The sequence below is a fragment of the Urocitellus parryii genome, chromosome 12, assembly GCF_045843805.1.
Source record: "Urocitellus parryii isolate mUroPar1 chromosome 12, mUroPar1.hap1, whole genome shotgun sequence".
Lineage (NCBI taxonomy): Eukaryota > Metazoa > Chordata > Mammalia > Rodentia > Sciuridae > Urocitellus > Urocitellus parryii.
Genome location: NC_135542.1, coordinates 49,281,221 through 49,306,778, shown reverse-complemented (window position 1 = coordinate 49,306,778; position 25,558 = coordinate 49,281,221). Strand labels below are relative to the sequence as shown.

Sequence of the window (25,558 nt, the reverse complement as noted above, 5' to 3'; positions counted from 1 at the left end):
TAAGATGGTTGTGATTTAGAAAATACTAGATTCCATTCTTTGGTCAAACCTCTAGATCTCTAAACCCCACCTCACCATCAGCTGATGACCTCACGTCATTGAGAAAATGAGCAGAAATAAACCATCTTCCTTCACGGAATCCGCCCAGCTAACATCATCTCTATCCAGACTCAGCTTTCCTTCCTCCCACTACAAGGAAACTGGGGTGCCCTCGGCTTTAGCCCAGGGGAGCCACCGTGAACCTCTGGAGAGTCGTTTTCTTTTGTGGTGCTGGGGATTGAACCCAGAGCCTTGGGCATGCCAAACAGGCACTCTACCAACTGGGCTATATCATCAGCTCCTCTTTCTTAGCTTTTATTCCACAGCCAGCCCATCCCCCGAGAGGAACCTGGATTCTGTCGCCTGCACAGGCCGAGGGGTGGGGTGGGGGGGATGCCGCCTCTCCATCTCCTGCTCTTCCCGCCAGCAACCCCGCCCCAGCTTCATCAATTTGGTCTCCCGTTGGTGCATTTCCATCGGGAGACGCACAAGTCATGACATCTGGCATCTGGTAAGAACATTTCCTTGTCCCCGACCCTCTCCAGCCACCAACCCATCTCTCCACTCCCTTGATAGCAAAATTCCACAAAAGTTTCGCTGATATCCTGTCTTCCCGCCCTCACCCCGTCCCCTCTTGAATTCCCTCTCATCAAGCTTTCTTCCAAGGGCTCCGCGGTAACTTCAGTGATGAAGTCACCAGTTGCTTCTCAGTCTTGCTGAATGCAGAGGAAATCCTCAGTCGTCATTTTGCTTGCCGCCTGGAGGCATTGTGACATGGTGGTGGTGCCCTCTTTTTTGACACCCCCTCTCTCTGGGCCTCTGCGACATCACGCTTTTCCTTTTCTTCCTACCTTGGTGGCCAGCCATTTGCTCCTTTCACGTTTTTTCCACTGGCTCTGCCTCCTCCTGCCAGCCTCTAAATCTTGGAGTTCCTCGGGACTAGTCCTCATCCTTCTCCTGACACTCACTGCCGTGTGAGCTCCTAATCAAACAGCATCTCTGTGAAGGTGGCTCCAAGTCTCATCTCCACCCAAGGCTGTCCTCCCAGCTCCAGCCTGTGCGTGCTGCTGCCCACAGCGTGGCCCTGGGGGTGTGGAATGGGCAGATCACAGGTACGGATGGACGCGCACTTGATTCTAGTCTCTGAGTCTCTTAGGCAATAGATGCTATGTTCTAAAGAGAGGTGTGGAGACCACTCTTCAGGATTTGCAAAGTAGAGGTGAAACTGGTGTGGTGTTTAACTACTCAGCCACATGAGGGGTATTCAAAGGTCAGAGGCTGGGGCTGTAGCTCAGTGGTAGAGCATTGCCTGGCATTTGTGAGGCACACATATGAATAAGTAAAACAAAGGTCCATCAACAACTAAAATATATGTATTTAAAGTGGTAGAAAACTTGCCTCGCACACGTGAGGTCCTGGGTTCGATCCTCAGCACCACATAAAAATAGATAAGTGAAATAAAGGTATTGTGTCTAACTGTAACTAAAAATATATATATTTTAAAAAAGAAGTCAAGAATTTAAACTGAAGAGGACATATAAAAATAATGTCCTCTTCAGTTTGTTTGTTTGTTATTTTTTCCATTTTTATTTATTTTTTTTTTTTGCAAAGAGTTGTTGGTGTTTTGCAAGCACTCCTGACAACACTTCAGGTGTTGGGGCGCATGTTTGCAGTGGATCAGTGATGAGCCCCCCTAAGTAAATGGACCCAGGTTGTATTGGCTTGGATCCTGCCTGAAGGAGCAAATCTCTGCAGAAGGAGTAGTGGGACTTGCATCAGAGGCTGAGGGGTAGAGTCATAAGCAACCAGCTGGAAAAGACACCCTCAGATGAGAAATCTCCAGCAATAGGAGTTTTCTCTGAAGATCACTTGAAAGTGTCCTAGAGGATGCTTTAGACTAAACTAGGTATCATAACATTAGAGGTAAGAGGAGCTGGGTGAGGTGGCACATGCCTGTAATCCCAGCAACTCGGGAGGCTCACAAGTTCAAAGTCAGCCTGATCAACCTATGGGGACTCTAAGCATCTTAGCGATATCCTGTCTCTAAATAAAATATTTTTTAAAAGGGCTGGGGATGTGACTCGGTGGTTAAGCACCCCTGCATTCAATCTCTGATACCAAAACAAACAAACAAAAAACTTTAGGGATAAGAGACTTCCTGCCCCACTACCTCTTTCCTCCCTCCCACTAGGACTCTGAAGAGACTAGAATCACAGTGGCATGATGCAGAGATAAGAAATAAAGAGGAGGATGGGAAAGAGAGGAGATGTCTACCCACTCTCCTGTCCTGTACTGCCAGCCTCAGCAGCCCAGGCCAGGGAGAGAACGGAGAGAAATGAAGATCAGCATTGTTGCCGTTGGACCAGAGAGGCCATCTTAACTACCTAGGGGAGACTTTGTAGCCAGAAGACTTTACCTTCTGAAAAGCCCAGGACAGGAGGAAACTACCCCAAACAGAACATGCTTAGGTGGCTGGTGAAGGAAACCCGAGTGGCTTTGTAAGTACACCTGGCAAAGCTCCTTCCATGTTGCACTGGAGGCCGGGTACCCCGAACCGAGCCCCACACAGGACTGCTCTGCTCACACTTCTCTCCAGTGAATAGGTCCACAGGCCACCAGGCCCCTCAGGACAGAAATCTAGGAGAGGGCTGTCTTTGACTTCTGCTTCCCCCCACTCACCATGTCAACAGGAAGGAGCTCTGCCAGCTTGTTCACCTCCCGCTCCCCACGACCGCCCGCAGCTCCGGCCACCATGCTCCTCTGCCTAGTCCCGGCTCCTAGCTGCTCTCCTGCTCCTATGATAGGGTGGACAGCAGCCTTATTCTTTCGCTGAAAAGGTTGTTGAGATCATATTTCTCCTTGGAGAGGCTTCCCATCCCACTTTGCCTTGTATTCCAGCTCCCTGTCGTGGCCTGTGACCCTCATACAGCTGGGCACCTGCCTCCCCCAGCCTGTCCCCTGCCTTTCCCTCACACTCACTGTGTCGCAGCCTCGCTGGCCCTGGCTGTTTCCTGAACATGCCACCTGCAGTCCCATCTCGGGCAGTCTCCTGTGCCAATCCATGTGTCTGGCTCACTTCCTCAGGCTGCTGCTGCGCACGTCTCTTCAGAGAACCTTCCCTGACTCCCCTCCTGGCCCATCCCCGCCCCACAGCCCTGTCCTTATTACTAACTTGCAGGGTGATACAGGGACTTTTGGTTATCATCTGTCTCCCCATCAAAATGCAAGTCCTACTGACGAGAGCTTTTCTGCTTTGTGCCTCGTTAAGTCCTCAGCCCCTCCAATGCCACCTGGCTCAGAGCAGGTCTAGGAGCACGTTAAAATTTTGAGAGAGCAAGCAAACACTGGGGAGGGTACTGAAACGTGGCAGTAAAAGGAATTCAGACACAAAATGAAATTCTAATAAATTTTCATGAGTAAAAAAATCCGTTAGGGAGTAGGGAAATGGAGAGACAGGAAAGAAGTCAGATGGACAGATCGCCACGTGAGACACAGGCTCTTCACGTTTCTCCATCTTTCTTTTTTCTTCCACAGGCGATCCTTTGTTGAAATATTGTCTTTCCTACTTCCTAACTAGCTGGGCATCCTGCTGTTGACGTCATCTATGATACCCTCAGGGTGGCGGCCATCAACATTGCAGCCTACAGTCTGGCCAGCCCCCATGATCTCTTGAAGAATTCCAGAAAGTTCTCTAGCTAAAGGCAGAGCCACATCTGTTGGGCAAGTTTGATAATGTCATCCCAATTGATATTACCACCGTGTTTAATGTTTTTTCGTTTCTTTCCGTCTCTCGAAGGTTCCTTGAGGGCTTTGATGGTCAGGGTAGAGACAGAGGGTACAGCCTTGATCTGGGCCTGTCTGAACCATCAGTTTCACAGTGATTCCCAGGCCCTTCAGTCACCAGCTAGCTTGGCAATGTCACCACCAACCTTGTGGAAGACAGGCCCAGGGGGCTGATCTCGGGGGCCACCAGTACACCTCACGTTCACAAATTTGATCTTGATGAGGTGAACTTGGGCAGCATGGCACATACCGGCTGGTGTCAGATAAATGATTAAGGGCAACCACAGGAAGTCGCACCTTGACCTCCTCTGAGCTGCGAGCTCACTGATGAATTCTAACTGGGAGGGGAGGAGGAGGAGGAGGAGGAGGAGGAGGAGGAAGAGGAAGCACTTTGACCTCTCTAAAGCCACTCCCAAAAGAGGCTGTCTCCAGAAAGTCGGGACAGCTGGTGGAGAGAACTGAGGAAGAGCTCTCCCATCCTGGAAGCAGTCTGGGCTAGGTCGGCAGGTTTCACTGTGGCTCTTAGGAGAGCTCTGAACTCTAGACACCTGTATTTTCTATACAGTTTACATTTGGGGGCTTTTACTTTTAAATTTTACGACTTTAATTTAGTGTTGGTCCTTTGGAAAGTTTTCTGTCTTGATTGAATTAAGGGAACAAAACTTTGGCCTGGCTTGGGTTTAAGTGGCAAATAGTAGAGAACTGGTAGGAAAATAGACAGGTAGGACCTCAGGAGAGGGAGCCAGGGAAATCCCGCACAGCACAGGCCCCCCAACAGACGGCACCTCCACGTGCAGCTCTGCCAAGTTGCAGGGATGGAGCCGACAGCTCTCCGTTCCTTCTGAGTACAGGACGCCGCCTCTCAGTTTCTCCTGTCCCACCCCCCACTAGAGCAGGTGTCCCCTGCCTCCTCTCCTCTCCAAGCCCGCCACACCGCGCAGTTCCCCGCTGCTCAGACTGTGGTGCCTGCAATGGCTGCCCCGTGTGCTGCCCTGGCTCTCGCCCATCCTGGTCTTCGTCCTTTTCTGCCTCCTGCTTGACATTTAAGGAATAAAAATGTTCTTCAGAGTTGGCCTCTGTAGTACTTGGGTTCTTTCCCTCCTGATAACAGAGAGGTTCTTTTTCCGGAAAGGATGGCCCTTTGTTTCTGTAGGGAGGAACCGGGAAGGAAGGGATTCTCTTAACTCTCAACTCAATTGTAGCACTTTACATTTTTATTTAAGATTGAGATTGATGGGTTCTATATGAATTTACATGATTTTATGAAAAATAAACCCAAATAAATGGAATTACCTTACCCTAGTATTCTTTGCATCTTAAGTCTCTTTGTTGCTTAATCAGCTGAGCCTGGGTCCCTGGGAGTGAATGAGCCCCAGGTGCAGCTCTCCAGTCCGGGGTGATCTAACTGCCACAGACAAGCCTGCCTCTCCACCGGTGGCCCTCCCTGGAACACTTCCTGCATCCACGGAAGACGCCGGTCTCCCTCCTTTTACAGATGGAATTTTACACTCAAGCCTCAATACAAACTCCCAGGTTCCCCAACAAGGTGATATTTCCCTTCTGATCTGGGTCACCCTCTGCTACAAGAGGTATTTGAAAACAAAATCTCTCTTTTTTTTTTTCCAATTGAGAGAATTTAGGATGAAGATATTGATTATCCTTAAAATCTTATCCAGACATGTTATTCTGTTTGAGACTGCAGCAGTCAGGGTACAGAGAGAGACTTATTCCTTTGGACTCTGACATACACAAGTGATTCTTAATCATTCTATATTTTAAGGCCTTCAGCCACTGAGCAAATAGGGCTTAGTTCCAGTACTTCCTTTATCCAGCGCTGCCTATTCAAGGAGCAAAGCTGCGTCACCCCAGGGACTCTGAGAAGTGCACACCAGTTAACTCCATCTCTGACATCATCCGTTTCTATTTTTTCTTTTTTAATTTATTTTTTCCCGAGACAAGGTCTGGCTGCGTTGCTCAGGCTGCTCCTGAACTCTGGACTCCATGCTTCTGCCTCCTCAGCCTCCGAAGAACCACTGAGAGCCACGGGCAAGTAGCCCTGCCGGCACCAAGCCAGCTGCCCTAAATGCCCCCAGCTGCAGCCACCTGGCATTTACAAACCAAGTTCCAAACCTATTCAGGAAAAGGAAGGGAAATCAGGGCTGCTTACGCTGGCACTTTTTGGAACAGAGACCTGAGGCCAACCTCCTGCCCAATGAAATGTAAGCTCATTTTTCTTCCACTTTGTTTTTTTACAGCTTTGCTGAGGTACAGTTTACATACCACAAAAGCCACCCATTTTTAAGTGTAAAGTCAATGGTTTTCAGTATTTTCACAGAGCTGTGCAGTCATGACCATGATCTAATTTTAGAACATTTCCATTGGCCCAAAACCTCATGCCTATCCACAGCGACTTCCATTCCCCGCCACTGGCAACCACTATGCACCTTCTACCTCCATAGATTTGCCTTTTCTAGGCATTTCATATGAAAATAATCACACAATATGTAGTCATTTGTGATTGGCTTCCTTTGCCGAGTCTAATGATGTTGTATCAGTACTTCTTTCCTTTTTATTGCTGAATTATATTCCATCATATGGCTACTCCTTGTTCATTCATCAGTTGAACATTTGAGTTGTTTCCATTATTTTATTTTTGCTATTGTGAACAATGCTGCTATGAATGCCCACATCCTGACATTTATATGGACATAAGTTTTTATTTCTCCTAAGGAGAAAGCTATTTGTTGAATTGCTATGTCATATGGTAATCTAGTGTTTAGCATTTTGAGAAACTACCAAACTGCTTTTCAGAGTTGCTGTACTTTTTTACATTTCCTCCAGCAATGTCTGAGGGATTGCATTACTGTCAATCAGATTACTACAAGTTATGTAATTACATACAGAAATCTCTTTACTTTTAATTGCATAACTAGTTAACTAAGAGGATAACTAAGAGGATCCATGTTTCATGTGGTTGTAGGCACCACTTCTCTGCTTATGACATCTTTTCAGTCTGGATACAATACTGTAATAGTTACCATCTACCAAAACTCATCCCAAACCCCATTTATACTGTTTCAATTTAACTAAAAATCTCCTAACCTTTAACAAGAGGTACAAGAGTTCAAGCATTTCCCCCATTTCTATACTTGTTATTTATGTTATTTATTCCTGAAGCCAGAGGAAAGTTGTCACCTCACCCAGACACCACGGTGGGAAGTGCCTGATGTCAGGTGGCACCGGAGCCTGGTGAGGCCTTGGCACAGACGCCAGCAATTGAAAGGATGGCAGGGTGACAGCACAGGCAAGCATTTAAATGGAAGGAGAGCAAAGCTGAGCAATAGCAGGCTTACTTGTAAGTGACTGACTTTTCTTCTTGGTATTCCGTCAGACGAGGCGCTCTTGCCAAGGGTTTCAAATCAAGACTACTAGCATTAACATTCACTTTCACTTTTAACCTGTAACAGAAGGACATGTGTGAGGATGTTTTGAAAACAATATCAGGTTAAATTTATGCAGAAATCATTGTTATACACTGACTGCTTGGTATCTGCTCAAAAATACCATTACTTAAAACTGGACAAGATTAATTAAGAGTTTCTGAAATCATGATGGGGATTGATCTACTATTCACTGAGGACAAAGAATCCGCCAGGCAAAAGTTAAGCCACTCCCTATCCACTGGGAGCTTGCACTTGGATATAAAAAGAAGTTGTAAAGATGTGTCATTTACAAGGATAAACATAAAATGTTTTTCCACAGAGAGAATCAAGCTTTCCATTTCTCAGTCTCCCTTGCTATGAGGTGCCAGACGGGTGCCTTAGGTTCCTCCAGTCTTGCCCTCAGAGTTGATTAGAAGGTGGTTTTTGCCCTGTGTAGGGCAACTTGATGGCATAGATAAGATACAGGATGTGTTATGGCAATGCATAAAGTGTTTAAAGAGAGAAAGGATCCAATCAGCAAGACAGCAAAGTTGTGAGACCCTGTCAGAAATAAACAAACATGATAGGGGCAAAGAAGAAACTTTAAAAAATTAAAATTTTAATATTCAACACCATGAAGAAAGAATTAGCAAACCGGAAAATATATCCAAAGAAATTACCTAAGGCGATACAGAATATAGAAAATATATTAGGAGACAGGAAATGTAAAGCATATATTGAGAGACATATATATGAGTATTCTGAATCCAGAACCAGAATGGAAATCATGAGGGGAAAAAAGCAATATTTAGCGTGATTGTTGCCATGTTGCTATGTTCCTGAACTGGTAAAACACATACATACAGAGATCCAGGAAAAACAACATGTACCAGTCAGTTAAAGAAAAAGAAATCCATGCATAGACATCTGTAGAAAGAACACAGAACGCTAAAGACAAAGCAAAGTTCTTAAAAGCAATCACAGAGAAAGGACAAAAAAATCAGAATGGCAGAAGACTCTAAAAAATAACAATAGAGGGCTGGGATGTGGCTCAAGTGGTAGCGCGCTCACCTAGCATGCATGAGGCACTGGGTTCGATTGTCAGCACCACATAAAAACAAAATAAAGACATTGTGTCCACCTGGAACTAAAAAATAAATATATATTAAAAAAAATAGAGATCAAAAAATTATATAGCTTAAGCATTAAGAGGAAATAAATGTCAACCTAAAATTGTGTACTCAGTCAATTATCTTTAAAGAAAAATTGAATTCTAAGGCTGAACTTCAAGTATAAGGAAAATGGCCCCAGAAATGTATAAAATGAGATGAGGCACATATGGATTCCTCCCTCGCTGTAGCTGCTTCCCACAACTGTGTGCTACAGAGCTTGCACAGAATTCCTGTTAACTTCTCAGAGGACGCTTCACCTTGGATGTACCCAAAATGGAGATAATATTTAAATTAATAAAAGTATGAAATAGAACATTGAATGATTTAAGTCTTTTTTTAAAAATATATATATATTTTTTAATTTTTAATATTTATTTTTCAGTTTTCGGTGAACACAACATCTTTGTTTGTATGTGGTACTGAGGATCGAACCCGGGCTGCACGCATGCCAGGTGAGCGAGCTACCGCTTGAGCCACATCCGCAGCCCAATTTAAATCTTAAGAAACTAATTCTTCTCCTTATTTTTCCATTTGTATCCAAGATCCCACCCTTATCTCTTTTCTACTAGTTTCTATGAGGTGTCTCTCTTTATGCTTCTGTAACAACCTGTGCGTGTCAGTGCTATTGCATTTGCCACATTATGATAGAATAATCTGCTCAAATGTTCTCTGAATTAGATTATGGTTCTTTAAAGGCAAGTACAACTCGTACAACTGGATGCATAATTCTTTGATTGAATGAATTACTGTGGTGTTGTGGGTTGAACTGTGTTCCCCTCCAAAGATACATTCAGTTCCTAATCCCTTGTATATGTGAATGTAGTGTTATTTGGAAATAGGATCTTTGCAGATGTAATGAAGTTAAAATAAGTAACACTAGATTAGGGTGGGTCCTAACCCAATACCAGGTTTCCGTATAAAAAGCAGAAAACCTGGACACAGACTCAGAGACAATCAGGTGATGAAGGAGGCAGAGGTTGGAGAGAAAGGCTACCAGCCTGGAATGCCAAGGACTGCCAGCAACCACAAGTAGCTAGGAGAACGGCAAGGGAGAGTCCTCCCCAGAGCCTTCGGAGAGAGCACGGCCCGGCCAACACCTTGATCTTAGACTTTTAGCCTCCAGAACTGTGAGAGAAAACTTTCTCTCGTGTTAAGCAACTTAGTTTGTGGTGTTTTATTATGGCAGCCATAGGAAACTAACACACACGATGAAAACTCAAAACTTAAGCGGCCGGGGTGTGGCCCCGTAGTTAGAGCGAAACTGTTGTTATTACAGATCAGCCAGTGGAGTACAGATGTAGTGTATGGGATTGTTAAGGAAGGGGAGATTAGAAGAAGATGTAAGAGTAGGCATGAGAGGGTTCGGTGCTGAATTAATTAAAGGGATTAGAAAAAGAGATAAAGAAGAAGCCAGTGGAGGACACCTGTTAATCCTAGCAATTTGGGAGGCTGAGGCAGAAGGATCACAAATTCAAGGCCACCTCAGCAATTTAGAGAGGCCTAAAGCAACATAGTGAGTCCTTGTCTGAAAATAAAAAGGGCTGAGGAGCTGGGTTGTGGCTCAGTGGTAGAGCTCAGTAGTGCCTAGCATGTGTGAGGCCCTGGGTTCAATCCTCAGCACCACATATAAATAAATTAAATAAAGGTACTGCATCAATCTACAACTAAAAATATTTAAAGGTGTGGGGGGGGTGGGAATGTAGCCCAGGGGTAAAGTGACTCTGGGTTCAACCCACTGTACCAAAAACCAAAAGAGATAAGGAAGAATCCTAATGTTTCCTATAATTAACAACACAAAAGAAGCAAGTTTAGGTGCATAAAATGATTAAAATGACTAGTCCCCCCTCAAGCACAAGGCAAAGCAACTTACCACTAGAGGCGTTTGAGGCCCTGTACACTAGCGGTAACAATAACCATACCTGTACGCAAACTGATCAACTTCTGACTATATAGCCCAATTGTACACACCAATGATTGACAGATGCAGCACATTGATTTCTAGGGAAAAATATTAGTCTATACTATTCTTCCACTTCAAATATCTGGTATTCAGTCAAAACTTATAAGGCATGCCAAAAAAAAGCAAGATAAAATAACACATTGTACAGAGATGAAAAAAATCCACAGAATCAGATCCCTAAGTGATCCTAATCTTGGAACTATCAAGGAATTTAAAATAATTGTGATAAGTATGGTTAAAAAAAAATCTAGTGGAGGGGCTGGGGATGTGGCTCAAGTGGTAGCACACTCGCCTGGCATGCGTGGGGCACTGGGTTCGATCCTCAGCACCACATAAAAATAAAATAAAGATGTTGTGTCCACCGAAAACTAAAAAAAAAAAAAAAAAAAATCTAGTGGAAAAGGTAGACAACATGTATTAAACCAATTATGAATTTCAGGAAAAGTGGAAACTTTGTGGAATAATATAAAATGAAAATGCTAGAAATAAAAATCATGATATCAGCAATGAAGCGCTCTTTTGATGGGCTCTGCAGTAGATGGGACACGGCTGAGGAAAATCTCAGTGAACTTAAAGATATGTCAGTAGAAATCATCTAAATAAATGCAAAGAGAAAAAATAAGAGCTATAGTAATGTGGACATTGTCAGCAGTGGTCTAACAGACATAATTAGATTATCAGAAGTGAAAAAAAAAACAAATAGCAGACTGGGGCATAAAAAAAAAAACTGAGGTAAGAATGTTCTAGAATCTCCCCAAAATAGACATAAAACCAGTTACAAAAATCTGAGAGGGCTGGGGGTGTAGCTCAGTGGTAGAGTGCTTACCTAGCATGCATGAGGCCATGAATTCAATCCCCAATACCAAAAAATAAAAATAAAAACTAATTTCAGAGACCCTTACGTAAGACAGAAAGAAATAAACAAATCTAAAAAACATCATAACCTAGTTAATGAAAACCAAAGATAAAGAGAAAATCCTGACCATACCCAAGTAAATATCACAGAGAATCAAGGAATTATAGATTTTTCATTGAAAATGAAAACTTTTAAAAATAATAACTATGAGGGGTAGGGTTGTAGCTCAGTGGTAGAGCGTTTGCCTTGTGTGAGGCCCTGGGTTCAATCCTCAACACCACATAAAAACAAATAAATAAAAACAAAGATATTATGTCCATCTACAACTAAAAAATATATTTTAAAAACAATAATAACTGAAAACATTTTATCACTATCTCAAGAAAAAAATTTTGCTCAGTGTGGTGGTACATGCCTATAATTCCAGTGGCTCAGGAGACTTGAGGCAGGAGGATCATGAGTTCAAAGCCAGCCTCAGCAATTTAGTGAGGTCCCAGGCAACTTAGTGGAACCCAGTCTCTAAATAAAATATAAAAAAATGGCTGGGGATGTGCTCAGTGGTAAAGCGCCCTTGGGTTCAATCCCTGGTACCACCAAAAAAGAAAGAAAGAATTTTCAAAGCCTAGAATGTTCGTAATTTCTAGTATATCAGCCATTACCTGCTCCTTTTACAAAATTCACTTTCTATGTATCTTGTAGGCAGTTTCAGCCACTCATTTGGAGTCATAAAGTGCCTCGAATTAGAAATTATTGGGAATCTGGACTGGATCTTCTCAATTTCTTTAAATTCTTTCATTGTATATAGTTTGCCTGCAGGAAGACAAGTAATCCAAATTAGCACACTTAAATGCAACTGTCATTGCTCTTGGACTGTGAAACCACGTAAAAATTTGAAGCTGAATACCAGTCTCACACTGAAGGAGAGTTCTTCTTTCATCATCCTTGTCACATTGTGCTTTTTTCAGAGGGTCACGAAACGGTGGGATGATAACCTACAAGAGAAGCGCTTATTTGAGGACTGGATTGCAGGTCTGAGGAGTAAACGTTTTCATCTATTGTCCACATATGGCTCTTATACCAGAAGATTCAAGAATACAGTGTCTACACACTAATAGCAGGATCTATCTATCTATCTATCATCTATTTACTATCTATCATCTACCTATCTCTATAACATATATCTATTATGTAGACCCTCTCTATATATTTAACCATTACAAAGAGATGGGGTACTGTAGTACTTCTCTTAACAAGGCCCTATAGTCAAAAATGCAAGATTAGCTCTTGTTTCAAAGTGTGGGTTCTGTTTTCAAAACTTCTTTTTTTTTTTTTAAAGAGAGAGTTAGAGAACTCTTAATATTTATTTTTTAGTTATCGGCAGACACAACATCTTTGTTTGTATGTGGTGCTGAGGATCGAACCCGGGTCGCACGCATGCCAGGCGAGCACGCTACTGCTTGAGCCACATCCACAGCCCCTTCAAAACTTCTTTTACATTATCATATATTCCTAAATTTTAAAATCCCTTTACTGTTCACAAAAGGAAAAAAAGTATCCATATATTTGTCTTAATTCTAGCATCCATAATCACCAACATAATTAAAAATTATGCAAAACTTTACCAAAATGCTATTCAAAATGTAAATCATCTGGGCTGGGATTGTGGCCCAGCGGTAGAATGCTCGCCTAGCATGTGCAAGGCCCTGGGTTCAATCTTCAACACCACATAAAAATAAATAAATAAAATAAAGGTATCACGTCCAACTACAACTAAAAAATAAATATTAAAAAAATGTAAATCATCTGCTAACCACAATAGTAAAGCACTAGATCTATTTTAATGGCCAATGTTATCACGTGACAGTTTTATATAAGAAAACAGAATTCAGCAACTGTCACATTCATGGCTTAGACCCTAGTCTGAAATTCTACTGGGTCATCTATGTATCTTTCTAGTAATAATCCTAGGATAAATAGAATGCAAAACATGACTTTTAGAGTTAAAATACACAGCGCTCAGACTGCCCTTTAAAATGGTGCTTTTACAGAAGTTATGAAGAGTGCTACTTATAAAGAGAAGACATCAACTTGCTATAAAAAGAGACAAGAGCAATACTATCATTTTAAAGAATTTTTATATCACCTAGTGATTTATGCATAACAAATCAATTTTTAAACTTTAAAGAGAGAAACAACACTCTGCATAGGACTTGGCACATGCTAAGATAATAGAAAAATGGAATTCTAGTATTTGCTATAGTCTGAATGTTTGTGTCCCTTCCAAATCAAATATGTTCAAATTCACCAGTGAGAAGGGCCCTTTAGAAGGTGTTCAAGGATAGCACCTTGATCTTGCACATCCCAGTAAAGTTTTTGTTGTTAATAAACAATATACCCAGTCTAAAGTATTTTGGGATAGAAGGAGGAACAAACTAAGATAGTATGAAAAAGATACAGTTTAAAATCTCAATATCTGTGTTCCTAGTAAGTGTGTCTAAAACTCTAGTTCTTAAATTCTCAGTTTAATTTTCACCTATAAAATAGGGACTGTGGTATGCATGCACAGACACACACAATTTTTTTAAAAAAGATCTAGAATTCCAGAACAAATGTCAGCGGCTTAAAAATGTCTATGGCCCAAAGAAGTTTGGGGGAAAATTTTATTTTGTTTAATAATATCCACCATTAGCCAAATGGTGGAGAAACGGACTCTGCTGGGAGTATAGGTTACACAGCCTATCTGGAGGACTGTCCAGCAGTATGAAAAAAAATCATGCACACCCTTGAACTCAGCAATTCTACTTCTAGCAACTTGGCTGTGGGGAAAACAACAAGAAATATCAGGCTACAGAGATGTGCATCATAAGTCATTTATGACAGCAATACTCAAAAACAATCTACATGTTCAAATGGGGAATCTGCTAAAAGGAGGCTGTATGGTAAGTACATGATTAGAAACACATTTACACTCTGCTGTTTGCTGTGGAGTGACTTTGACACATAACCTATCTGTGCTTTGCTTTTGTCATCTGTGAATTACCTTATACTGTGGGAGATATTGAGAAAAAAGTTCTAAGGCTTGGTTAAGGCTTCAGCGTAAGTTAGCTGCTATTAATAATAGAATATTGTGCAATGATTAAAGTTATGGGTTTGTATTTATTGACAGAGAAGCAATCCATAAATTGTTGCTGTAAGTGATATCATATTGTAAGATCAAATGTATGACATAGTCCCATTCTTTACTTATTTACTTAAAAAAGTTTCTTTTTTTTTTCTTGATATTGGGAATTGAACATAAGGGCACTTAATCACTGAGCCATATCCCCAGCCCTTTTTTGTATTTTATTTAGAGACAGTATTTTGTATTTTATTTAGAGTATTTTTGTATTTTATACATATATGTGTGTGTGTGTGTGTTTGTGTGTGTGTGCACATAAATATAGAAAGTCTAGAAGGATATACAGAAAAATGTTCATGAGTTAACTCTGGGTAATGGAATTATGATTGTTTTTTATTTTCTGCATTTGAAAAATCAATATTCTCATTGATCTATCGTGAAAATGGATTACTTGTGTATCAAATTTAAAAGTCTAAGGAATTTTTAAGCATTACCTATTACCTAATTATTATACAATATTTTCAAATTTTACAAAGTTTTAATTTACTTTGGCCTTTGGGATTTTTCTTAAGATACAGAGATGAAGAACTATTCTTAAACTCTTACTGCATTTTTAAGGAATCATTAAAGGACAAGTTATATAGTAGGGACACTCAAAACAACCAGACACATACCATCAACACTAAAATGAGAAATTTACCTACTTTCATGAAATTGGGGTCTTCTTTGCTCATACAAAAAGGATCATATTCTTTTGGATCATAATGTTGTATAAATGCATTTCCCTATAAGATGAAAATAAAACCACATGTAAGAATAAAAGGTACACAATTGGTTTTGAGCATGGCAAGACTAGAGTCAAACACAGTTTCATTCTTGTACTTCAAAGTGGCATCATCAATGACAAATGCAATAAGAAAGAGAAGACTAAATTGGAAATTAAATTTAATTTATTCCAGTAGTAAATACGTATAATAGTGATGAATGGAATCTAGTTAAAATTTGTAAGATTTTAATGAAGACTGTTGGAACACCAAAAGATTTGGAAATTTGTTTATAACAAACATCTGCAATCTTTTAAAAATGCAAAAAGAACAGAAATATTTAATAACTTTTCAACTAATCAAGTTTCAGAGCAAAATGAAAAGTATATCCTAAACCTAGAGTCCAAATTTTTTAAATTGGCAAATAAAATAAACAATTTCAAAATGGTTTCCGTGTACACAGTTAAATCCGGGCCTCAACCTCCTCCTCCATTCTTTCCCATGTCCTGGAGGTGGGAATGTTTTCTGCTGTCACAGGTATGTGTTGCACATACATAGGAGGAGAGGGAGCAGACTGCATGACTAGATAGTAAGCAAACAAAGACAATCATAATGTTTAAACTCACTGAAAAAAGCATTAAATGATCTCTTAGTACCTTTTTATTTACGTAGTTCAGAAAACTACCTAATTCTTCTTGTCTCCTTTTTTTAATCTTCTTATGTGAACAAACTTTGTCTATAATTTTCTTCTGGAGAGGATCTGCCACATGGTCAACCCATCTTTTATATAACATCTCTTTTCTTCTCGTATTTAATAAGTCATGATGTTGTAAATACTTATCAAATTCCTAGTAAACAGGGATAGGAAAGACAAATATATTATTATCCTAAAGCTTTCGTGTTGTAAGATTTTCTAAAATTTCATAAATCTCAATTATTCCTAAAAATGACCCACACATGCTTTCATTAAATCAAATACCTATTTGGCTCCTACTGTTTGATACATACTGTGCTGAAAACAAGGAGTACAGGAATAATTGAGAGGACATGTCTGCTCTCCTTGGGGAGACAGACTAAACAACTCCAACAGCAGACGAGGACAGAGTAAAGAACATGTGTATATTTAGAATGTCTACACATATGGGCCATACAGTAATTGAAGAAGACTAGAAGAGAAAAAAAAAAAAACATTTTCTGGAGTCTTAAAAAATTCCTATTTTGGTGTTTCCTCAAGAAAATTAAACAGAATTACTTACTATACAGCCTAGCAATTCTATTTCTTATGTCACCAGACAGGGTTTTATGAAGGTCCCTCCTAGGGGCAGTGGGACCTCAACTCAGCCCAGGGAGGTTCTGAAAATGAATTTCAGGACAAATTCAAAAACAAAGCACAAGCAAAGACATCTTAGCAAAGACTGCAAAGCAAAGCAGGGTGTGGATGCCCCTCACGTCTCAGAGAAGAAAAGTGACACACCCTGGGATGGGCCGCCCTCTAACAAGATGTGATTTTCCTGAGAAGAAAAGTGCAGGTTCCCGGGTAAGCCTTTGTGAGGATCAAATCCATGTCAATCGTTTGCTATCTGGGGTTCAGACCTTCTTGGTTAAGCTGTCTAGCCATTAAATCAGTTGTGGGCACATTGTGCAGGTCTTTGAATCTGGAGCCATTTAAATGGGTTTTGTTTTTGTTCTAGTTGATCTGGTACAAGCACATGCAGGAGGTTTTGCATCTAACTAAAGAGACAAGCATGGCTGGTCATGATTGTAGATCTGGGTCTCCCATCAAGTAAGGGTGCCCCCACTTTTCTCTCTCTCTCTCTCTCTCTCTCTCTCTCTCTCAGCTCACTCTCTCATTTAGCTATACACTCAAAAGAATTAAAAACAGGACTTAATTAGATATTTGCATACCAGGATTCATTGCCACATTCACAGTTACCAAAAGGTGGTAAGAACCCAAGTGCCAATCAAAAAAATGAATGGATAAATAAAATGTGACATACACATACAAGGGAATATTATTCAAGCATAAAAAGGGGTAAATTCTTGGGCTGGGGATGTGGCTCAAGTGGTAGCATGCTCGTCTGGCATGCGCCAGGCGCTGGGTTCGATCCTCAGCACCATATACAAATAAATAAAGATGTTGTGTCCACCAAAAACTATATTAAAAAATTATTTCTCTCTCTCTTAAAAAAAACGGGGGGGGGGGTTGGTGGTAAATTCTGGTATAAGCTACAACATGGCTGAACCTTGAAAATAGCATGCCAAAGTGAAATAAGCCAAAGAAGGACAAATACTGCAGGATTTCACCTATGTAAAATATTTGGAATAGGCAAAAATTGTGGAGCTGGGCATGGTGGCACTTGCCTGTTGGGAGGCTGAGCCAAGAGGATTAAATCAAGGCCAGCCTCAGCAAGTTAGTGAGCCCCTAAGCAAATTAGTGAAACCCTGTCTTAAAATAAAAAATAAAAAAGGGCTGGGGAATATAGCTCAGTGGTAAAGTGCCCCTGGGTTCAATCTGTTTTGTAGAAACAGAAAGTAGATTAGTGGTTACCAGGGGCTTTGGGAGAGGTAAAAATAAGTAGTTAACTGCTTATTGAGTACAATATTTCAGTTTAGGGGTAACAAAAAGATTTGGAAATAGCGGTGATGATTGCAGAATTATTGTGAACATATTTAATAAAACTGATGGCACACTTAAAAGTTGTAAAATGGCAAATTTTGTGCAGTACATATTTTGCCACAATAAAAAAAAAGTGATCTACTTTAAAAAAAAAAAAAAGATTTTCAAAGTGAGAGACATTTGGCCTGGGCCTTAAAGAATATAAAATTATTTGATTATGCAGGAATAAAAAAGAATGGCAGAGAATGAGGAAGGAGAACATTCTATGAGGAAAGAGAAAAGAGTAAATGCAAAAGTGTATTAGAACCTTTTAAAGAAGATGCCTAATTAGACCATAAACTAAACATTCTCACTAAAACTTCTCATCTACCTTTCATGTAACAAATGAAATTATGTGATTGGTAGCATCATCATGAAATCAAAAGGAAAAAAAATATTAGAAACCCTGAGATGTTCTCTGGGTCTAATACTCTTCAGTTATTCCCAGTGATAATTTCTTTTCTTTTTAAAGAATATGATAGAAAATTCTTGTGTGTGTGCGTTACTGCAATTGAACCCAAGGGTGTTTTGCCAGTGAGTGACATCCTCAGCCCTTCTCATTTTTTATTTTGAGACAGGGTCTCACTAAATTGCTGAGGGTCTTACTATGTTGCTAAGGTTGGACTCAAAATGGCAATCCTCTTGCCTCCAGTCTCCTGAGTCAATGGGATTAAAAGCTTGTGCCACCATGCTTGTCTAAAGAAAATTCTTAAAAATAGATTGACAGTTTTATTATACTTTGCATGGATGTTCTCTTAAGCTCATCCTGCTACAGTTAAATCCAGTGCTCACCCATGCATATCTGAGTAATAATTAATAATCAACCAGGCGTTCTGATCACACTCTAAAAATTAGGTGATTCACAGTGACTCAGTAGAATCCTTATAAAATGAAGGAACAAGTGAGTAAGCAGATATTCTTCAGATGTATCTATTGAAGGAATTCCCCCCCCACCTTGTAGGAAGAAAGAAATTCTATAAGAAACACTCCCAGGATCCCTTAAAGTTAATCCCAGTGCTAAAGAATGTTTTAAATTCTATTCTCTAAAATTCTTTAAAGGGTACATTACATTGAAAGTGAAAAAAAAAAAGTTTAATTTGTTCATTGACATGAGTTTTGTAGCCAGTTCTTACCTTAATTATATACTTTTCTCTACATAAGATAGATTGAATAGCTGCATCAATATCTTCTTTAGCTAAGGCCTAAAAGAACAGAATGAAATTTTGAATATCAACTCTTGAAAAATTAAATTACTGGTACTATCTGAACTCATTGACAGACATATGCGTGAAAGGTTCTGATTTTGAAGAAGAAAATTAGGTTTTTCCATTTCTCTCTTTTTTTTTCCTCTTTCCACATTTTTTATTAGTACATTACAGGTATATATATAATGATGGGATTTGTTATTACATAGTCATACCAGTTTCTCTATTTCAAATCGTATCTCCAAGTACCTTTTTAAAGAGTATTTTAATCTTTCTGCTCTTGATTAGAGCTTATTCTAAGGGAAAAAATAAACTCAGCTCTCAGGCATTTTGAGTCCCATAATAGTAAAATGGCTTGCCCAGAGTCACAAAGTAGTTAGAATCCATTTTTTTTTCACATCGAATAAAATGTTTTTCCTTTATGGTTTAAAATACACACAAACAGCTTCTATCAACTAGATAAGACAGACTGGTCTTCCAGCTTTAAGTTTTACAGAACCATCTAAGAATTTGTCAACAGTCTCATAAAATGCTTAGTGCCACCTAAGACAAGTGCTATACCTATAAGAAATACCACTAGTGTAAGATAATAAAAGGTCTTAGAAAGAAGTTCTATTCAATCCCCTGTTCTTCTTTCTGTTCTTCCATGGTGAACTCACCCACTAATTTTGTTTTTCAAAATTGCTTAAATATAAGCTAAAATAGAAAAACTGTTCATAAAATAAATCAAGGAAGAGTTGTATTTTTATCCATTAACTTACACCTATTCATGAAATGTTAAATCATATCAAATGGGTGATTGGATCTTCTCAAAAAGAAAAAAAATATCTTATTGAAACAAAAAGAAACTTGCTGTCAAGGTCTTCTTTCATTCTTTCAACTAATTTTTCCATGACAACAAATTATCTGAACTTTTATCAGACAGTAAGGATATAAATATAATTAAATTAATTTATCATTAGTAAAGACTCTTTAGCTATCAAGTAAATATTAATAATAAATAATATTTTGTACACAATGCATATTTTCAGATTTTAAAGCAATATAATCTTTAGGGACTTGTTCATAACAACATTAACTTTTCCATTTTCATAACAAATCTTCCACAATTAAATATTTGCCATAAAATACAAAAGTTAAATCCTCTCATAATCACATAAATATAAAATATTCTCAGGGCTGGTGCATGTTCTACATGCATGTTCTCAGCATGTACAAAGCCCTGAGTTCAAGCTACAGCACCACAAGTTAAAAAGAAAGAAGTCAGGCAAGGTGACACATGCTTGCAATCCCAGTGACTTGGGAGGCTGAGGCAGGAGGATCACAAGTTCGAAGACAGCCTCAGCAACTTAGCTTGAGGCCTTAAGCAACTTAGAGATACACTTTTTCAAAAAAATTAACAGGATTGGGGTATACATCAATGGTAAAGCACCCTTGGGTTCAATCCCCAGTACCAAAACAAAAAGAAAGAAAATATTCTCAGGTTAACTGGTGGTGGAAATAATTCTGTCCCACTACTTTTTATTTCCAGAACAGATGAGTAAAATTTCATAATCAAAGAACTATCTTTTCTAATTAACCCCATAGAAGTTAAGGTTCACAGGAGTTTCCTAGAAGCCTAGAAAATCCTGAGCTAAACCACAGTTTAAATTCAAGTGTGTCTGGGCTGGGGTTGTGGCTCAAACACTTGCCTACCATGCATGAGGCACTGATTTCGATCCTCAGCACCACATAAAAATAAAATAACGATATTGTTATAGCTAAAAATAAATATTTAAAAAAAATTCAAATGTGTCTAATTCAAAATTCATTCTTTCTTCTTTTTGCCTAATAGAATTACTATTCCTGTCGAATCTGTTGTCCTCCACTATGATGGGGGCTGAACCAACATTCTAGCTCCAGCCAAAAATAAGAAAAAGACATTGAAGACACTGAAAAGTGACCAAAAGCAGGGCCAATGGAAGGTAGTGAACACTTGGAAATAGACAACAGCCCTGGATGAACTTTCAGGTTTTTGTGGACTTTTGCCTGAGAACAGTGATCAATCAGAGCTAAAGGAGGTAGCTAAAACTCAGAAAGAAACACATACACTGGTTCAGGAATTAGTTGAAGGCAACCATGCGAGCTGGGAGGTGAGAGGAGAAATACCTAAAAGAAAAGAGCCACAAATTCTTCAAATGAACTCTGGCCAAATCTCTAGCAGAGTCTTTTTTGGGGGGCAGAGGGAGGTGCCAGGGATTGAACTCAGGGGTACTCGACCACTGAGCCAAATCCCCAGCCATATATATATATATATATATATATATATATATATATATATATATATATATATAATTTTATTTAGAGACAAGGTCTCACTGAGTTGCTTAGTACCTCGAGATTGCTGAGGCTGGCTTTGAACTCAGGATCTTCCTATCTTGGCCTCCCAAGCTGCTGAGATTATAGGCATGAGCCACCCTGTCTGGCTTCTAGCAGAGTCTTTCTTGATCTATATACCCACAGGGCAAACTCCATGCAGCCCACCTAAAGGTAAATAAGGACTAAACAGTAACTTTATTCACTACTAACCAAGGAAAGACAAAGTTTGGAGTTCAAGTTCAGCTAAATTAACTGCCTACTTAAAAAAAAAAAAGTTCAATATTCTTCAGAGGACTATAACAGAATCCAGATCCTCTATGATGAATCACTTATAATATCTAAAATAAATTGAGAATTGTGAACACACAAAGAAAGAGGAAAGAGGCAATCACTGGAGAACAATTCTGAGATGGCCAATACATTAGAATTAGGAGACAAGGATTTTAGGACAGCTATTATAGCTACGCTTAAGAACTTAAGGAGGGGGCTGGGGATGTGGCTCAAGCGGTAGCGCGCTCGCCTGGCATGCGTGCGACCCGGGTTCGATCCTCAGCACCACATACCAACAAAGATGTTGTGTCCGCCGAGAACTAAAAAATAAATATTAAAAAAAAAAAAAAAAAGAGCTGGGGCACCTAGTTCTTTAAAAAAAAAAAAAAAAAAAAGAACTTAAGGAGGGCTGGGATTGCAGCTCAGTGGTAGAGAACCTGCTTAGGACGTTTGAGGCACTGGGTTTGATCCTCAGCATCACATAAAAATAAATAAAATAAAGGTATTGTGTCCATCTACAACCAATAATATTAAAAAAGAACTGAAAGGAAATATGCCCATAGTCAATGAATAGAAAATCTTATCAGAGAAACAGAATTAAAAAAAAAAAAAACTAAGTAGGAAAATTCAATTCTTAAATTTAGACAAACAAATCTGAGTAGGTTTAACAGCAAATTGGAGATGACATAAAAAGAGTCAGTGAACTTGAAGACACAGTATAAAAAAAAAAACAACAATTCAGTCTTGTGGGGCAGGGGTTGTGGCTCAGTGGTTGAGCGCTTGCCTAGCATGTGCGAGGTGCTGGGTTTGATCCTCAGCACCACATATAAATAAACAAATAAAATAAATTTAAAACGAAAAACAATTCAGTCTAAAAAAAGTGAGAAAAAAATTGGAAAATAATTAACAGAGCCATAGTTGCCTATTAAACAATGTTGAAAGAGTTAACAAATGGGTAATCAGATTTGCAAAAGTAAGGAGTTAAAAAAAAATGGAACATCTGAAGAGAAAAATGGCTAGATAAGAACTTCCACTTTCAGACATAAGAGTAACAAGGAATAAATGTACTCCTCCCACCCCAAATAACTAAAAAATATTAAATAAATGAAACAGTCATTTTTAAGATATTGAACACCAGCCAATGAAGGATAGAGGCCCCTAAAAAGCAAAAAACAAAGAGCCCATGTGTCTCCCTAAACTGAGAAGGATCTAGGAGTCTGGGGGAAGCCCAGGAAGATAGTAGGGTACGTGGGGAAGACAAGCCACAAAAAGGCTCTGGAGATCTGCAAAAGATCAGAGCTACAGAAGGTCCCCCTGAGCCTTCAGACGAGTTTAACCCTATCAGCATGTGGGAAACCCCTAAAGAAACACTGGGGTTGGGGTGGACAGTGCTGAAAGAATTAGATAACCAATCCTAAGAGGTCACATAGACCCAGGGGTACTTCCTTTAAATCAGCCAGACTGCTAAACCCCATAGTTCACAGATCAAATCAAATATCAGTTAGAATACAAAAAACTGAAACTCTCAGATATTATTACTGGGAATGTAAAGTAATTAATGACTTTGGAAATCAATTTGGCCCATTATAAAAAGTTAATTTCATTTACCATATGACCCAGTCATTCCTCGTCTAGATATCTACTCAAGAGAAATGAAAGCATGTGTCTATAAAACAACATGTATGTGAGTGCTCACAACAGCTTTATTTATAAAAGCCAAAGATGAAACAACCCAAATGTCCATCAATACAGTGGACAAATTGGGATATACCCATCTAATGAGATAACATTCAGCAAAAAGAGAAATCAAACATTGGTGAACTACAAAATAATTATGATGAGTGAAACAAGACTGAGAAAAAGACTACATACTGTAAGATTCCATTTGCATTAAAAATGTAAATGCAAGGGCTGGGGTTGTGGCTCAGTGGCAGACTGCTTGCCTGGCATGTGTGAGGCACTGTGTTCAATCCTCGGCACCACATAAAAAGAAAATAAAGGTATTGAGTTCACTATAACTAATTATATATATATATATATATATATATATATATATATATATATATATATATATATTAAAATGTAAATGTAAATTAAATTATAGTGACAGAAAGCAAAGCAGTGTTGCAAGGGGTGAAGAGGTGGATTACAAAAGGACAGAGGGAGATACACACACACACACACACACACACACAATCTCCAAACCCCAAAATATACACTTTAAATATATGCAGTTTATTGTGTCAATCATACCTTAGTAAAACTGTTTAAAAAAAGAAATTAAAACACATCAAAATTTGGGTAAAGCAGTACTTCAAGAACTTACAGCTTTGTTGAGTTAAAAAAAAAAAAAAAAAAAAAGTAGCTGGGTACAATAGCACTAGCCTGCTCCGGAGGCTGAGGCAGGAGGATTGAAAGTTCAAGGCCAGCCTCAGCAACAGCAAGGCCGCTAAACAACTCAGTGAGACCCTGTCTCTATATAAAATACAAAATAGGGCTGGGGATGTGGCTCAGTGGTCAAATGACCCTGAGTTCAATCCCTGGTACCCCCCCCCCAAAAAAAGAGAGAGAGACAGGTCAACGACCTATATAATTCCACCTTAAGAGGCTAAAAAGTGAAAAAGCAAAGAGACTATTAAAGAGAAACAGAAAGCAACAGAAAAAATACCATGTAGCATCAGCCATCGCCTACACCATCCACCCACCTAAGAACCTCAATGTACCTCCGTGAAGGCAAGCTGTGGTTCCAACCATTCTTTTGAGCTCTTGACTCTGGGAAGTGTGGCAGTTACCAGATCAGGGCTGCCCACGTTTTTCATTGTGGTCACGAGTAACAGAGACCCTAGAAAAACTAAAAGTCATTTAGTAATTAAAATTCACAGACATCATCTTTTCTGTTTAACAACCAATACTTTTGACTTTGAGCGGATGTGAAATGGGGTTTGAACACTAGCCAACCACGTTTTTTCTAACAAGGGGCTTCCCCACAAGGTGTGATTTTCTGTTTTAGACAAGCTCTCACTAAGTCGCTTTGCTGAGGCTGGCCTCGAACTTCCAATTCTCCAGCCTCGGCCTCGAGAGCCGCTGGGCCTGCATCGTGCGCTCTGCGCCCAGCCCCCGCAGGCTTTTGAGGGCGTCTCCGGAGCCAGACGTTTTGCAGCAGGTGCGACTCTCTGAACTAACGCCCAACCTCTTCTACTACAAGTACCCCCAAACCAGCCAGCTGGCAACAGCCTGGCCTCGAGGGTGCCGTGTGCAGCGTTCTCTACCTTTTGTAGCCGTGTGTGGGGAGAACTGCACCTTTCAGGCTACCGGCGCGCAGGCCGAGCTCCTTAGAGAAGGGAAGCTGGGGCTTTCGGGCAAAATCTGCGAGTCCTCAAACTCTGAGAGACCACAGCCTCCCCAGGGCCTGCGTCTGCGGCAGAGGCTGTCGGTGGGCGCGCGGGCAGATCTAGGCGCCCACTCCGGCACCTGGGGCGCGGGGCGCGCGCGGCCTCCCCAGACCTGGGCTCCGCGCCCTCGGCGTGCACCGGCCACTTGGCTGCGCTGCACCACGCTGGGCCCAGGGCCCGAAAGCCACCCGCCCAGGCCTGCGGCCTCAGCCCGAGCGCGCGCTTTGGAACGCACGAACGTTCGCTTCCAGTGTCCCCGCGCCGCAGCCCCGCGCGGCCCCTCGCCGCGGAGGACGTCACCAGGCTGCGCTGGGGACGCCGAGGCGGGCGGAGGACTGCGAGACCCGGAGCCGCGCGACGGTCGCGGGTCGGCCGACTGGCCGTAGTCCGTGCTCCTCGGTGACAGGCGGCCGTCACAGCCAATCCCGCCGCCTTCGCCCGCGGCGGTTGACCTGCCCGTCCTCGCCACGCCCGCCGTCTCTGTACCCAGGCGTCCGCTCCCTCAAGTCCTCGGTGCCTTGCGTGCGTCTCGGGGCCATCGGGGCTGGAGATTAGCCGCCCGC

At 40.6% G+C, this 25,558-nt stretch overlaps 1 protein-coding gene across 8 annotated transcripts; it reads right to left on the bottom strand.

Moving 5' to 3' along the window:
• Positions 1 to 3,487: 3,487 nt before the first annotated feature.
• Fam228b (family with sequence similarity 228 member B) lies at positions 3,488 to 25,557 on the bottom strand. 8 transcript variants are annotated; one of them, XM_026410876.2, is made up of 9 exons: positions 25,482 to 25,557; positions 24,327 to 24,454; positions 18,904 to 18,972; positions 15,771 to 15,962; positions 15,055 to 15,135; positions 12,137 to 12,224; positions 11,892 to 12,042; positions 7,176 to 7,280; positions 3,488 to 4,969 (listed from the first exon to the last, which is right to left on the bottom strand). In XM_026410876.2, the coding sequence occupies exons 2-9, from the start codon at positions 24,420 to 24,422 to the stop codon at positions 4,552 to 4,554; spliced, it is 1,200 nt and encodes a 399-aa protein (XP_026266661.1). In that variant the 5' UTR covers positions 24,423 to 24,454; positions 25,482 to 25,557; the 3' UTR covers positions 3,488 to 4,551. The 8 variants fall into 8 exon arrangements, with proteins under 8 accessions (XP_026266661.1, XP_026266514.1, XP_026266735.1 ...); XM_026410729.2 differs by lacking the exon at positions 25,482 to 25,557 and adding an exon at positions 24,873 to 25,446; XM_026410950.2 differs by lacking the exon at positions 25,482 to 25,557 and adding an exon at positions 24,873 to 25,446 and having other exon boundaries at positions 12,146 to 12,224.
• Position 25,558: the final 1 nt, after the last annotated feature.

Bases quoted from the DNA above. Each gene is read 5' to 3' on its own strand.
- Fam228b (XM_026410876.2), bottom strand. From the start codon at position 24,422: ATGAAAAACGTGGGCAGCCCTGATCTGGTAACTGCCACACTTCCCAGA. The intron at 18,973-24,326 runs GTACATTGAGGT...CTGTTCTTTTAG, and splicing joins CACAGCTTGCCTTCACGGAG to GCCTTAGCTAAAGAAGATAT. The intron at 4,970-7,175 runs GTAAGCCTGCTA...TCCTCCCTACAG, and splicing joins GAAAAGTCAGTCACTTACAA to AAACAAAGGGCCATCCTTTC.